Below are 15,448 nucleotides of genomic sequence, written 5' to 3'. Positions count from 1 at the left end.
TACCATATACTTAGATTTGATCGCATAATAAAGGTAATTTACAAGAGAATTGGAATTATCATCATCTCGAACATTACCAGAAGCTTGAGAAGCTGAAGGAAGCTGAAGGGGAATGTTCCTCCTAACGAAAATCAAGTAGTTTCCATAAAAGAGTTCTAAAACAACGCATTTTAAACTTATCAATTCAACCTTTTTCTTTAAAAAATTATTTAAATACTTAAAAAAGAGGAATGAAATAATGCACTCAACATTTAAAGGAATTCGTTTTTATTTCACTATTTGGTAACATCGGTTATAGCTAATAAAGGACAATGAATTTGTTACCTGTACGAGACAAAGATGACATATTTCAGAGGCGTGCTGTTCTGTTTACTTATGTTCCGAGTTCCGAGACATTCTGTAACATATGACATTTTGTGCACCTAACCTATCTTCCTCTATATAAATAAATAACAAAACACCTGTTGTTTATGTGGCTTGTGGAGGTGGTGTAGCAAACTTTCACTCAAAAGGGAAATTTTCAAAAATTTATCTAAATGGTACAATGCAGACGGCAGCTCTTCGTCGGTAGGCACTATGGGTTCGAGCAAAATTTCAGTAATTTAAAGGTCAAAGGAAAATGAGAGGGGCGCCACTACAACTTTTTATAATATCTAGTCAAAGAGTACTTACTTGGAAAGTTGAGCAAACAAATAATGACTACTTAGATGGTATACCCAGAACTATTAGAGACTTGACCATAAGATGTTCGTTGATGAGTGTGAATCGACAAATAAATGAAACATAAACACATACAATTTTATTAAAATTTGGCTCTTCACTGGTTCAGGAACAGTTTTTCAAAAGAAATTAAAAATTATGTTTCTATTAGTGGATACTCAAATTATACTCAATTATCAGGTGGATTGTGTTCCATTTTTAGCCACACAGTACTGTGATGGTTTTACATATGGTTGAGATACATAGTTATACCTGAGTATCAAAATCAGATTTTACAAATTAAATGGTTCTTAATATTAATAAAACCTGTTCACTGGAGCCGTGGTAGGAGTCAACGGTGGAATTCTCCTGGATGAATTTTCAGCGGGGTCCAAAACTTCCACAATTCAAAAGGGTTTCATCAAAAATCATACGAAGCGTATCCCGATGATGGTTTGTCTTTCTTCCCAAAATAATCCGTTCCAAAAACGGTTCCTCAAAAAATTGTCTCTCCTTCAATTTAAATTCCTCCGAAATAACGAAAAAACTATTTTCCCAAGAACGATCCTTCCATAAAAACTATTCTTCCAACAAAAAATCTGTCCTCTCTAAAAACTTTCTCTTGGAGAAGGTTATTTTTTATTTACCAAAAGTCGTGGGGAGGCTATGGACTTGATCTCAACGGCGTAACCCTATTCGGGAAGGGAGTCAGGGTGATCGTCCGATGGAGTCTTGTGGGTCTAAATAAAACTTTGGAAGAAGGAAGCCAAAACCAGACAAATTCTGCCCTTCTTCCGTAACGACCGCTGCTCTCCACCATCAATCAACTCACCTCCTCACCGACTGAGTGACTCGGAGTGACTAACTTCCAGTCAGAGAATTCTTCCCATTCCCATCTCCCTACTCGTGAAGATGGTGCAAACTGCCATTGTTGACATGTTCCACGCCACTCACCCAGACTGAATGGGTAAAAATCCCAACGCGTTCAGCTACATTCGGTCAGAAACCGAGGTGTCTACACTGCCTCTTGGCATCGTTAGCCATCTAGGACCACGCCAACACGAAAACAAACGAACGAACTCGGGTCGCCCCGAAAGTTGGACATCTGATCTAAGAGAATTGTCCGAATTGATGGTAGCCAAGCAACTATACCACCATAGGTCTCTACAGAAAAACTTCTAAAATTAACAAAGTAAAGTAGCGAAAATTTAATTGCTACAGTGGTATTGAACTATAATTTATATTTTGCCTTATTTGTTGATTTAAAGATAATTTTCCTTTTTTAAAGTAGAATATCTAGGTACGTATAAATTATTTCAAATTGATATAGACGCTGTTGCCAATATGTGAATTAGAAACAAATCCCTTCAAAAATTAAAACCCAACATTTGAAACATCAATTTGAATACTTTTCGAAGTTAATCTGAAAAACTCATGAATTGAACTCAACTTTATCCTGTTCAAACTTGCATTTGCTGTAATAAACCAAATTGAGGAACATTCCCCATTGTACAATAAATTAAAATTTTGAAAACATTAGTCTTTTTTAGATCAAATGTACCAAAAATTGCGTCAGCAGCAGCCGACACTGGTCAATGGAAGGGGTCCTATTCTGCTCCACGACAACGTACGTCCGCACGTTTCACAAATCACCGTCCAAAAATTGAATTTATTGAGCGTTGAAGTTCTACCTCAGCCACTATACTACACAGACCTCTCGCCAACCAACTTCTATCTTTTCAAGCACTTTGATAAAACATTGGCCAATCAGGACCAGGCAAAAACGGCCTTCGTCTACTGCATCGAATCCCAAGCACCCAATTTTATGCTGACGGACTTAATCGACTTGTGTTAAGTTGGCAAAAGTGCACTAATTCAAATGGCGCTTAGTTCAATTCAGATGAATAAGCATTCACCGAGATATTACAGTTTAAAATAGACTCATAAAATCTGACAAAAACTTTTGAAACAACCTAATAGTTATATTGAATGGAAAATTGTTAAAAAACTTACTTGTTACCACCCTTGGGGTTCCTATAGTCCTCAAAACTTGATTTGGTGACTTTCCTGTGGTAAATATCTATAACAAAAAAACACAATTTTCAAAAACTATAAAAAGAGGTCAGAACTATATTACTTGATAAGTCTGTTTTCCTAAATATTCTATTTGAAAACTTTGATATTTGTGATGTACTGGGGTATACAGTGTGTAAAAGCCAAATGGAATAAATTCTTTTTTTGGGAAAGTTTTTGGCTTTCTACTACTCCATCTTGATACAAAAAAAAGGATGAGGGAATCTTCCAAAGAAAGGAAGGAAGTAATCAATTTGAAAATAAGTAACTCTATACATGGATGTGTAGATCATGCAAACTGAAAAAAAGTCCTCCTGAAACAGCTACTTTCATATAAACATTGAATTATTCGAAATTAAAAAATTCTTTCGAAACAAATACTTCTATATGAACACTGAATTATACAGAAGATACTTTTCTCTACTCAGTTTTTATTTCAAACATTCGTTGTGGAATAAAAATCAGATGTCATTCACATGAGTTCTACTTTAAATGAATGGTAACAAATTGCACTCACATGGAACACTGTCATCCTCACTGGTATACATCGATGTTTCGCCGTAAGACACTTGCCCTAAGGCTCGTCAGTACCAAATTGGATAACATTATAGAAAATACACACAATTCATTCATGAATTACGATTTTTAATGTCACGGAATAAGCTTGATCTGCTTATGTCATCGATGACATCGTAATGACATTCATTCACCTATTTTATTTAATCCCAGCCAAGAGGAATCTTATGGGAATTGAAGGGGTTATAATTTTTGGGAAAGAAAGTTTTTGGCTTTCTACTACTCCATCTTGATACAAAAAAAAGGATGAGGGAATCTTCCAAATGAAGGTCATGAATGTCATTACGATGTCATCGATGACATAAGCAGATCAAGCTTATTCCGTGACATTAAAAATCGTAATTCATGAATGAAGTGTGTGTATTTTCTATAATGTTATCCAATTTGGTACTGAAGAGCCTTAGGGCAAGTGTCTTAAGGCGAAACATCGATGTATACCAGTGAGGGTGACAGTGTTCCATGTAAGTGCAATTTGTTACCATTCATTTAAAGTAGAACTCATATGAATGATATCTGATTTTTATTCCACAACGAATGTTTGAAATACGAACTGAGTAGAGAAAAGTATCTTCTGTATAATTCAGTGTTCATATAGAAGTATTTGTTTCGAAAGAATTTTTTACTTTCGTATAATTCAATGTTTATATGAAAGTAGCTGTTTCAGGAGGACTTTCTTTCAGTTTGTGTCTGAAAGTTACTTCTTTGCATGATCTACACATCCATGTATAGAGTTACTCATTTTGAAATTGATTACTTCCTTCCTTTCTTTGGAAGATTCCCACTTTTTTTGTATCAAGATGGAGTAGTAGAAAGCCAAAAACTTTCTTTCCCAAAAATTAATCACTCCTAAAAATATAACCCCTTCAATTGAAATACTATATTTCGGGTACTACACATATTTAAAACAATCCAGAAACATGTCAAATGTAAATTATAATTTGACATTCTTCAACGTAAAAATGTCACCCCTATCTTCAACCCCCTTCGAATGACAGGTACGACCCCCAATTTTCTAAATGGGAAGTACAGGTTTGTGATATATCGTTTGAAAGGTATCTTCATTATCTATTTAAAAATGTTATCGCTTTCAAGTTTATTGCAACAATTAAGATATAGTAAATTAAAACCATGTGATATATGATGAAATCGGCAGATACCGATGAAAATTTATAACTAACGTATTCTAAAAACACTTTATTGTGTGATTTTCACTAGACAGTTTTACAAAAACGCTTTTTTTTTTTATGTCATTAACTTTTTCACGAGCATCTGTGTCCAAAGTTTGGAATACTATATAATGCAATCTAAATAATAATTCATAATGTATTACTTTCAAATAAACATTGAATATATCTCTCTTACAATATAGGAATTTTCTTTCTACCTTCATCCATTTGTTTTTTTCCATAATTGATTCCTTCTTGGGCTGCTCTACTTCTATTGTTGGTCTTCAGGGCGGTAAATTTGGAGTACACTCTATTTTTTATACATTGATTGAAAAACCACATGTTTTGTGTCGTTAAAGCACATCGTAGAATTAGTTTAAAAAACCAAATGGCCAAAAAGCCCAGGGGCTTTCTTAAGATATATGATGGAATCGGCCGATACTTGATAAAAATCCATAACTGACGTATTCTAAAAACACTTTATTGTGTGATTTGCACTTTATTGTGTGAAAATCACACAATAAAGTGTTTTTAGAATACGTAAAATCATGTGGTTACCGAAATTCGATAAAATACGTTCTAAAACTAAAATGTAATGCAAAACTTGATGAAATGTAGAACACGAAAAAGAACAATGGATGTTAACGAAGTAGATGTTCAAAATGTTCACAACGAAGGTCTTGGCAACTTCCTAATCTCAAATAAAACTGTTTTCTTACATTATTTAACATATCAGGCGTGACCGACCTAATCGCAAGCGTTATTCTTTCTTTCAAGTCATTCAAATCTGAAGGTTTAGTTTTGTACACATTGCTCTTTACATATCCCCATAAAAATCTAATGATGAAAGATCAGGTGATCGAGCTGGCCATTCAATCAATCCTCGCCTCCCTATCCACCGATTGGGAAATGTTGTATCGAGGTAATGCCGGACATTAACTTGGTAATAAGCTAGTGCTCAATGCTGATGAAACCATATCGTATTTATGGAACCTAAGGGTTTCCTGGATCAGGATATAAATTTGCTAAACTTGGAACGACATAATTCTTAAGTAGTGCCAAATAATTATTGCCATTCAAGTTGCCCTCAATGAAAAAGGGACCAAAGATATGATGGGTGCCTGTCTACTCGATGTATGTTGGTTTTCCTCAAACTCAAGCATCACAAATAATTTGAGTTCATCACTCATTGCATTGGCAGCTGCTTTTTTATCTGCCCCACATGACCGAGCTTGTGAAACTGCCTATTTTGCTCATTGTTCCTTGAGATATGGGCGGTAAATTAGGAAATTTCTCATGAAATAGGCAAGCTACTTCCTGTTGTGTTCGGGTTTTATCTACGTAACCAATCATTTGTAAAACTGTTATTTTATGCATTTCCGTTAGTCTAACCATTTGTCAGACTTGAAGTTAACGAACTTTAAACTTAAAATAATATACTGACAACTAATGTTGTAAGATACAAAACAAATTGACAAGGCGTTTCAAACTAATGTTGCCAAATTATTTACAGTTTTTTAAAGGATACCATCTAAAAATAACATTGCTATAGTTTTTGCTAACTTTCTTATTATCAATACCTCAACATGAAATAAGTTTTGAGTATATTGCAATAAGTTTTGAGTGTATTTTATCGAATTTTGGTAACCACATGATTTTAATTTATTTTATCTTAATTGTTGCAATAAACTTGAAAGCGATAACATTTTTGAATAGAGAATGAAGAGACCTTTCAAACGATATATCACAAGCCTATACTTTCCATTTAAAAAATTGGGGGTTGTACCTGTCATTCGACGGGGTTGAAGGTAGGGGTAGCATTTTTCCGTTGACGTATGTCAAATTATAATTTAAATTTGACGTGTTTCGGGTTAAAATAAGTACTGTAACCGAAATAATGAATTTATTCCATTTGGCTTTTACACACTGTATAATGGTGTCCCTTACTCCAACAGGTTTGAATGAAAGAATTATTATTGACCATTTTTTGACAGACCAACAAAAGTTTTGGGCTTCAATGTTCTGTTGGATGTGTCTTGGATGTGCAAAAATATAATCAAGGATCAACAGCATGGCTTCATACAGGGAAGATCAACCAACACAAATTTATTACTTTACCAAAAGTAAATTTGGTCAAAAATGTATTCTTCATGATGGAGTTAATTTATGTAATAAAATACCTAACAATATAAAAAATTGAATTAAACGAAATTCAAAACAGAACTAAAAAGAATATATCTTGAAATAGATTGATAGTTTTGGTAGTTTCACTTTTTTTTTGTTTTTTTTTTTTTTCATTTGTTGTATGTATTATTCTTAGGTTTTTTTTTTTTTCATTTGTTGTATGTATTATTCTTAGATGGTTTATTTTTTCAATTTGTATGTTACATTGTTTCTACTATGAACATATGATGTTTCTTGGGATTAATAAAAAAATTTAACCTCAATTCTAATACATATTAATTTTTATTGATATTTTCATAGATATACTGAATCATATCTGAATATTACTGGAGTTTTTTCAAAACACCAAATCATTATTTTTAACACCTCGACACGTGTTTCGATTACCAAGTGATCATCTTCAAAGAGGAAGATTAAAACTGGTTTTAATCTTCAGAGAAGAAGATTAAAACTGGTTTTATGTTAAAACCAGATTAAAACTGGTTTTAATCTTCAGAGAAGAAGATTAAAACTGGTTTTGAGTTAAAACCAGATTAAAACTGGTTTTAAGATGGTCTTTGGTCTGGTCTTTGAAGATGATCACTTGGTGATCCAAACACGTGTCGAGGTGTTAAAAATAACGGTTTGGTGTTGGGAAAAAACTACAGTAATATTCATTACTTCACCAAAGGTTCCAAATAGTGCATCATATGAATCATATCTGTTGATGAGGTCTCAATGGAGTAGTTGGGTCAGAAACATTGCTGACAAGAGGTTAATATTTTTCTATGCTCAAGGTAATTTATCAATTGATTATACACAGCTGTTTCTATAACTTCTGAAAAGCAGTTGAGAATACATATCATTCTATAGTTTTCTATACAATGTGTGTCTCCTTTTTTAAACACTGAGTAATCACAAGAGTAGCCAATTCACTTGTGATTTCTTCGACACAGTCTTTCAGTAGTAAAGCTGGAATCTCATCGATCCCTGCAGAGTATTTCTTTTTTAGACCCAGGATAATGTGCTTGATATCACAATCGGTAATAGGTTTGATAAACATGCTCTGTGAAGAGCTCATCTCATTTTTGGTACAATTATTTTGAGGCAAGTTGAGAGAGTTTATTTTTCTTTCCACTGAGGTTGAAAAATAATCTCTCCAAACAGATTTGCAACTTCCTGTTTGTCGGACATTTTTTTCCTGTTATAAGTTAGGTTATCCTTTTCATTCTAGCTGGATTCCACATTTTTACCAGATTCCACAAGGTCTTTGATTTGTTATGAGAATTGTTCATTAGGTTATAGTGATATATTTTCTTTTCAGAAGATATTTTTATGTTGAGTTCCCTTTTCATTCGGTTAAACTTTTCATTCAAACAGCAGTCACTGGCTCTTTTCCTTAGCTAGTAGCCTTAATAGTAGCTATTTCTAAATTGGGTTATCCCATGTAATGAATAAATAAATGAATACATTAAATTGAATTACATAAAGTTTTATTGAAAACCAACACGTGTTTCGCTATACAATAACTTCTTCAGGCGTTCACACTGATACATATACTCGCAATAAGTAATTAAACTTATTTCACAACAAAAGTAGTAACTGTCATTCACAAACATTGTTGGCATATCCCTACCTCTCTATATCTTTATGGCTACTTTGAGATGCCATTTTATTGCCAAGTTAGCATTTCACCTTTTATAAAAAAGAATTTATTCTGCTTCACCAAATCTATTAGGGCATGGTCGTCTATTCCCATAAAGTTTTCAAATAATTTGGTTGGATCAAATGTTTATCTTTCATTTCCAAACTGCTTCAATATCATTAGCGATAGTTAAAAGTTAGCGAACTTGATAAGTTGAGCAACTAAATATGTTGCATGAATGTTCCCATTAGTTATCGGTTCAACTTCTTAACTTGATACGAGATAGGTTAGTTATACTTAAGTAAAGTTGTCTTGCATGAATCCACCCCAACTTTAATGATTATATAAAAGCATATAGCCATACAGAGGGATATAAAGATTATGTATATTTTATTACATTCAAAAACAATCCTTGATATATGGTGAAATTAGCGCTGTGCCGCTTTATGACAGAGAGGCTTCAATTGATGTCAAATGATTCCTTAAAAATCCATTTGTCGTCAATTATAGTATCCATGCACATTTTTTCAAACTTCAAATATTCACCAATACAAGATTGGCACCATAATTATCAAAAAAACTCACCTGTGGTGATTCACCTTCATTTGTTGATGAAGAGGATTTGAAAATTTTGACTGGTTGTCCAGTCATTGCTGAAGTCATTATTCCACCCAATGTTTTGCCGGTAGGTTGAACCAACTTGATCATTTGTGGCTGGCCTTAAAATAAAAACTCATTTATTACCAAAACAACATAAAATTTAAAAAATATTTCCAATATTCCGTAGGAAGTGAATAAAGTTTACCGTTGGATCCTTGTATCAGCCAGTTTGTTGTATTCACCTGATGAGACATTTTATCTATCGTAAAGTGTATTACAAAAATAATAAATACTTAAATATCTGGTCAAATCATTCCTAATAAGTATCGAAGCTCAAAATGGCGACTTCTGTAATACCATAACATAAAAGTTAAATACTTGGATATCTTCAAAGTTAAAGTTTATTTCAATAGCTCCCTAACTACACTGATTATTCTACTACCATAATTTCCAAACCATTACAAGATTAACGCAATTTTAATTTATACACTGCACGACAAAACCAGCCAAGTTCGTGCAGATATATGAAGAAATAAACTTGGCGGCGGGTAGGAAATATTTGATCTCATTGGTCATTGAATAAAATGTTTCACGTGGAAAACGCTCACAAAATTCATGATTGGCGCCACTTGTCAATGAGTAGGAAAGATGATGTTTATGGTAAATCACATTGAAATAAAATATATACTGTTTGACAAAAATCATATCGGAAATCGAAAAATTCTGTCATTACCGATTAAAATATTATATAGTGTTTCAATAATATTGAAAATCTTCATCTAACTAAATCATTTTATTAATAATAAATTGTGTTTATTTATGTCTACGTTTTCATATGCGAATCTTCAAAAAGTACAATTTTCTCTGGCATCCTTTTGCTGTAGCTATCCGAGTTGCGAATAAGAAGTAATTAGAGAAAAGTTGATTCCGGAGAATTCGGTAGCTATTTTCGAGAAAGTAATATACTGAGGTCTCAATCTGCCTACTCCCCGGGTAGTGACACCATATATAGCTTCGCCGCTGCTCCAAAATGAGAAGAGTATGACCCTTGTTATCTTCATACTAATTCGACCTGTAAGCTAAGAAGATATGGAAATAGAAAAAACAACACGGCTTTTGTATCAATGGAACACTGAATACATGAGAATCGCAGTAATGTGGAAAAACAAGACTTCTGCACTCCCAATAAGACAAAATTACTTTAAAGTATATTACGCAACTGGAAGATAGATGGTTACTGTAGCGCCATCTTTTGGGATATGAGAACATTAAACACAAAATTATAATATAAAGAAGAAGAATAAATAAAAACTCTAACCTATGACCATAACAGGCTAGAATAACAATAACAAATAGGCACGTTGACATTTCTTGTATGTAGTATGTGATTTATAGGAGATAGAAAAGATACAAAAGGATAATAACTTCATATATTCCCAGGTGGAATTCTTAAGTTTTGTGTTTTTTTTGTTGTACTCAGGCCCTTTTCAGTTGTATGTTATTGTTCGGAATACGCTTCTAACTATTGCAGAATTATTTAGTAAGTATATTTTTTAACATAATTTTTAGGTAAATTTTGATATTCAAGTTCTGAGGATGATTGAAACGTGTCAAGGTATGTGCATATTCAGTTGAATAAGAACAATTCCAAAGCTTTGGAGTTGCAGGTTGAACTTCTACCTAATTTACATGACAACTGAGATTTCTTTCGAATATAGATGATGATATCGATACTAATTGTTTTATTTGCAGGAAACATGACTCAGGAGAATAGTACGTCAGAACCCTCTACTAGCCCAGTGAAGTTGAAAAAAAACCCAAAAAAGGGCATTATCTATTTATCATCGATACCTCCTTATATGAATGTATCTTTGATAAAAGAAGTATTTAGTAAATTTGGTACAGTAGGAAGAATATATTTACAGTTGGCAGATAAGGGTAATTTTCATTTTATCTTATGAAATTTTTATTTTGAAGGGATTTGATTCCCATTTCACATATTAATGACTGATCTGCCTTAGTGCCGCAAGCCGGTATGATTTTAAGATTCGAGAGTAGAGAGGACATCATTCCACCAAGGACTCCAATAATCAGAACAACCATCTTGACAGAGTGGTCTGGATAGAGTCTGCGGAATTTGAAGAGAAAATCTCGATATTTTATCTGTTTCTCCTCTTTTCGGACGATATTCGTCTCGCCAGGAGTTGAAAACTCCACGACAAATATCGTCTTGCTCTGGTGGTCGAGAAGGACTAAATCAGGCTTATTAGTTTGTATCAGCCTGAGGGTGGGGAACAAATAGTTCCAATAAATTCGGCACTTCTCGTTCCCCACAATGGATTCAATATCCCCTGGAGCGTAGGACTACACCGGTGTCTCGTCAATACCGTAAGAGTGCCGTGGATGGTGATACAGCACTCTCAGGTCAGAGAGAGTTCTTCACTGCTGTTACCTTTTGTGAGTGGCGTTGCTCCACCCCGAAGTAAGTATACGTCGTTCCGGCATCCAATTGGTGTAGGATGCTTCCATCTACGAGCTGCACATCCTTTCCGTAGTCTCCCCATCGTCCTCTTTTGAGATGGACCATTGAACATTTCTCTATCCCGAATTTCACACCGATAGCATGCGTTTACTCTTCCACCACGCTCAAGGATTGACGGAGATCCTTCTCACCAGAGGCATAAAGTTCAAGATCATCTATATAAAACAAATGGGTGACCTTGTGCCTCCGGTTCCCAGGGGTGTCACAATACACCCCTTTTGAAAGTGACCCACTCTGTTTGGACTCTTGCTTGACCAGATGTTATGGTGAAGCGAGTTCACCAAAGTGGTATCAGTTGTTCAATGCAGCTCACTATTTTGTCACTATTAGTATTATTATTATTATTTATCATTGTTAACGGCCTCTATTATAATTTTCTACTCATTCCAGATATGAAGGATACAAAGAAAGAAAAAAGTAAGAGAAAAAAAGTCAGTAAATTCACAGAAGGTTGGGTGGAATTCGAAAGGAAATCTGTTGCAAAAAAAGTGGTTGCTCTTCTCAATAACACTCAAGTGAGCAACAGAAAAAAATCTAAGCAGTATGATCATATTTGGAGCATGAAATATCTCTCCCGTTTCAAATGGACACATCTTCATGAAAGGTAAGCGCTAAGTTTAAGCTTAGGATGCTTGTTCTGATCCTTTTTTTCAATTGGTGTGTGCACGAGTTGAAAATTGAAATCTGTTTGAATGGGAATCACAATATTTCTTCGTGAATGTTACAGATTGTGAAATTTATTCAGGAAAAACTTAAATTGATAGCATTTGTGTTTCTAATCATAAAGAAAATGTGGCTAAATAGTGAATCACATTCAAAATAACATACAAATTACAGCTAAAATCAATCAAACACAACCAACATACAGAACTTCATAAACAAATTATAGTCAAATTATGTAAATGGTTTATCTTCCTCTTGAAGATGATCACTTGGTGATCGAAACACGTGTTAAAATAACGGTTTGGTGTTGGAAAAAAACTCCAGTAATAATATGTAAATGAAGATAAACAAATTATGTTGAGTAACAACCCATTTCAGCATTAAAAATATCATAGATTGAGCAATAACTTTCCTATATATTGAATTTATGTTTTCAAATTATTATACGATAACCTTTTCAGATATAAAGGGAGCTTATTTTATGAAACCAAGATGCTTAATAATAGCTTTCATAATATCAGATTTTCCTTAATGACATAAATTCAGGAGCTTTGAGACCTGCATTTCATATTTGTTGTCTATCAAGAATTCTTATTAAGCATCGAAAAATATATAAAGTGGGTAGTGTCATGATTTAGTTCATCTTGAAGTAGCCCTTGACCTCTGCTCGAGAAATAAGGCCATTTAGTATTCTTTGAAGGCCAAAAAGTTTGGAACAGTGCGGTCAGAGGTAGTAACTAACTCTTAATTTATCTTCACTATTTGAATTCTTTGTTTAACCGCTCGATTCGCTTTTTGAATTCAGACTTCCTCTCTGGACGAGAAGCCGGCCTTTTATATCGGTAACGATCGCTCTAGATTTCTCTAGTGGTTTCGTTACTCAACTAGACTTTTCGTGGTGAGTCATGTGTTTATTCGCTGGCTGAGATATCGGTCAGGCCCATGGTAATTTTCAATCTGAAAATAAACCAGAAAATTCTACAGCCTGCTGATTATCAATTAGCTGACAATGAGAAAATATGCATTATCTCATTTGCATCAACACATAATTGATTCCCAGTAAACCACTGTGATGCCCTCAAATGCGTTTCGTGCATATTAAGCTAAAATGTTTAAATTCTTATTCCTATAAGCAAAGGTTGTATCGTCAGTGCACAACACATAACTTCTAGAAGGAAGATTGGCTGGTAATTCATTAAAATATATAATGAAAAGGGGAGGCCCTATTAGCGAGTCCCGTGGCACCCCCACAATTACAATACATGCTTCAGAAAATGTATTGTTATTAGACTGTATGAATTCTGTTATTCAGGTAGGGTTCAATAAAAGTTAGACTTGAAGGATTAAAATGGTAGTGTTCTTGCTTGGTATGTAGAATGTCGTTAGAAATAATCAAATGCTTCGCTGAGGTCGCAGAAAGTAATTCCTGGAGAGTCGCGGGAGTCATGAGAACGACCCCAACTGCAGCACTTGAGGTCCTACTCGGACTCCCACCATTGCACATCTACATACAAAGAGAAGCTCGGCTGGTGACACACAGGCTAATGCAGGGGCAAACCCCAATCTGCCAGTCACACGGTGCAGAATACTTGAAACTGTACAGAAACTGAAGGCAGATCCAATAATGCCCGTGGATAACACAGTTCCGCAGTACAACTTTCAAAAATATTTCAAAATCATCATACCAAAGAGAGAGGACTGGCAAAACGGCCCACCGGCAAAAGCGGAAGAATCTTGGTATACAGATGGCTCAAAAGACCCAAGAAGGAGTGGGAGCCGGTATATACGGAGGCAGAGCATAGACGAGAATCGCACTCAGCCTCGGACATAAAGCAACTGTGTTCCAGGCAGAAGTAGCGGCAATCGAACACTGTATAGGGGAAATAAACAGGCAGAAGGTCACAAACAAAACCATTGCCATTTTCTCCGACAGCCAGGCGGCAGTTAAGGCGCTCAGCCTAAGTACGCAAAATTGGGTCACTCTAGCTTGGGTACCCGAAAATGAGAGACACAAGGGCAATGAGGAGGCCGTGAAGGCGCTTTCAAGGCTATGATCGGCCCAGAACCCTTCTGCGGGGTAGCGAAAGCATGTATAAAGACATCCATATCGCCGAATCGATAGATTGGCGAAGAAGCAGCCTTTAAGTTATTCGGAGTGCAGTATATGATTATTCGGAGTCGATTTTCAAAGAATGTTGAACGAAGTTGTATTATCTCAATAATAGTCACGTGTACAGTTACCGGACTGAGTCATGACCGGTGGGAAAAATCGTATTTGCGTGAAGTTTGGGTTGGTGTATGACATCTTAAGGGAGGGGCTTCTCACCGGCCATGACTCAGTCCGGCAGCTGTATGTGTATGAATTGGTCGAGAACGTCCGCTGCTATACTACTCTCTGGTCAGCTAAGAACTGCGCAAGTGTTTCAGAAACGATGTAATCATTCTAGTTTTCACAATATTTTGATAATCCTTGCGGAGGGACCTGATAGATTTTCGTAAAATTCAGCTGTAGCCTTAGTGAGACATGTAGAATTTTTTAGAACTCATTTGCTTTGCCTAAGTCTGTGATCTTTGAATTTGTTTTTAGAATATTTCTATTGGGTATCTGTAATTTCGTAATACATTTTTTAGGTTAGCATATGAAAAGGCAGCAAGGCGACAAAAATTGAGAGCTGAAATACAACTTGCCAAGAAGAAGAGTACATTCTTTGCTCAGAATTTGAAGAAAAAGGGTACTAACAGCAAAGCATTTGAACATGCCAGCACTGTTGAAGAAGAGAAGAAAGAAACTGATATCCTGGATGATAGAAAACAATTTTTGCAAGATTTGTTTTTATAAGTATGGGCTATATTTTATTGAGGTATATTTTGTAAATAAAAATGTTTGAATATTTAAATTTTGTTTGAGTTGTGCGGTTCCAGATATTTTTGCTATAAATTTGTACTATTTCCCACAGTGTTGAACATATTTATTTCTTCAGTGTCAGTGGCAACCACTGCTATGGTCATTGCCTTTCCATTCTGGGTATTTTGATAACTCCCGGGCCACCTGATTTGGAGCAGGCGCAGAAAACTTTTCTGGAATAATGACTTTTCCATCACAATCACAGAGTTAGGTGGAATGAGGTCTAACATTTGCTCAAAATATTTCTTGCGAAATTTTTACAACGGTGTATCTTTCGATGAGCCAAGTTTCTTCCAGATGATGAATCTTTCTATCCTCTCGTCGAAACTCTTTTATCTGTCTTAGATACAGTCTGTCTCCTCCAACAAATGAATCTCATTTTCGATTAACAGCGATTTTTTTTTCGTTTTTTCCAG

At 34.9% G+C, this 15,448-nt stretch overlaps 2 protein-coding genes across 2 annotated transcripts in view; one reads left to right on the top strand and one right to left on the bottom strand.

Annotated features, from left to right (window-relative positions):
- Dp (transcription factor Dp) overlaps nucleotides 1–9,494 on the bottom strand; it is a 30,377-nt gene extending 20,883 nt beyond the window's left edge. Inside the window, exons 1-3 of the mRNA XM_023157961.2 lie at nucleotides 9,128–9,494; nucleotides 8,908–9,041; nucleotides 2,713–2,779 (exon numbers count right to left, since the gene is read on the bottom strand). Coding sequence (XP_023013729.1) covers nucleotides 2,713–2,779; nucleotides 8,908–9,041; nucleotides 9,128–9,176 — 250 coding nt within the window. The 5' untranslated portion in view covers nucleotides 9,177–9,494. The remainder of the gene's footprint in view (nucleotides 1–2,712; nucleotides 2,780–8,907; nucleotides 9,042–9,127) is intronic.
- Nucleotides 9,495–10,237: 743 nt separating this feature from the next.
- Nucleotides 10,238–15,024, top strand: LOC111503612 (uncharacterized). Its single transcript, XM_023157962.2, has 4 exons — nucleotides 10,238–10,462; nucleotides 10,675–10,860; nucleotides 11,855–12,068; nucleotides 14,759–15,024. The coding sequence occupies exons 2-4, from the start codon at nucleotides 10,680–10,682 to the stop codon at nucleotides 14,964–14,966; spliced, it is 603 nt and encodes a 200-aa protein (XP_023013730.2). The 5' UTR covers nucleotides 10,238–10,462; nucleotides 10,675–10,679; the 3' UTR covers nucleotides 14,967–15,024.
- The last annotated feature ends 424 nt before the right edge of the window (nucleotides 15,025–15,448 follow it).

Source organism: Leptinotarsa decemlineata, unplaced genomic scaffold, assembly GCF_025532065.1.
Source record: "Leptinotarsa decemlineata unplaced genomic scaffold, Ldec_3_MD MMD2_tig00026374_RagTag_RagTag, whole genome shotgun sequence".
NCBI lineage: Eukaryota > Metazoa > Arthropoda > Insecta > Coleoptera > Chrysomelidae > Leptinotarsa > Leptinotarsa decemlineata.
This window is presented reverse-complemented; position numbering and strand designations above follow the sequence as displayed.

Coding starts and splice junctions, on each gene's coding strand:
- LOC111503612 (XM_023157962.2), top strand. CDS start 10,680: ATGACTCAGGAGAATAGTACGTCAGAACCCTCTACTAGCCCAGTGAAG. Junction 10,861..11,854: donor TTTACAGTTGGCAGATAAGG/GTAATTTTCATT, acceptor TACTCATTCCAG/ATATGAAGGATACAAAGAAA. Junction 12,069..14,758: donor TGGACACATCTTCATGAAAG/GTAAGCGCTAAG, acceptor TACATTTTTTAG/GTTAGCATATGAAAAGGCAG.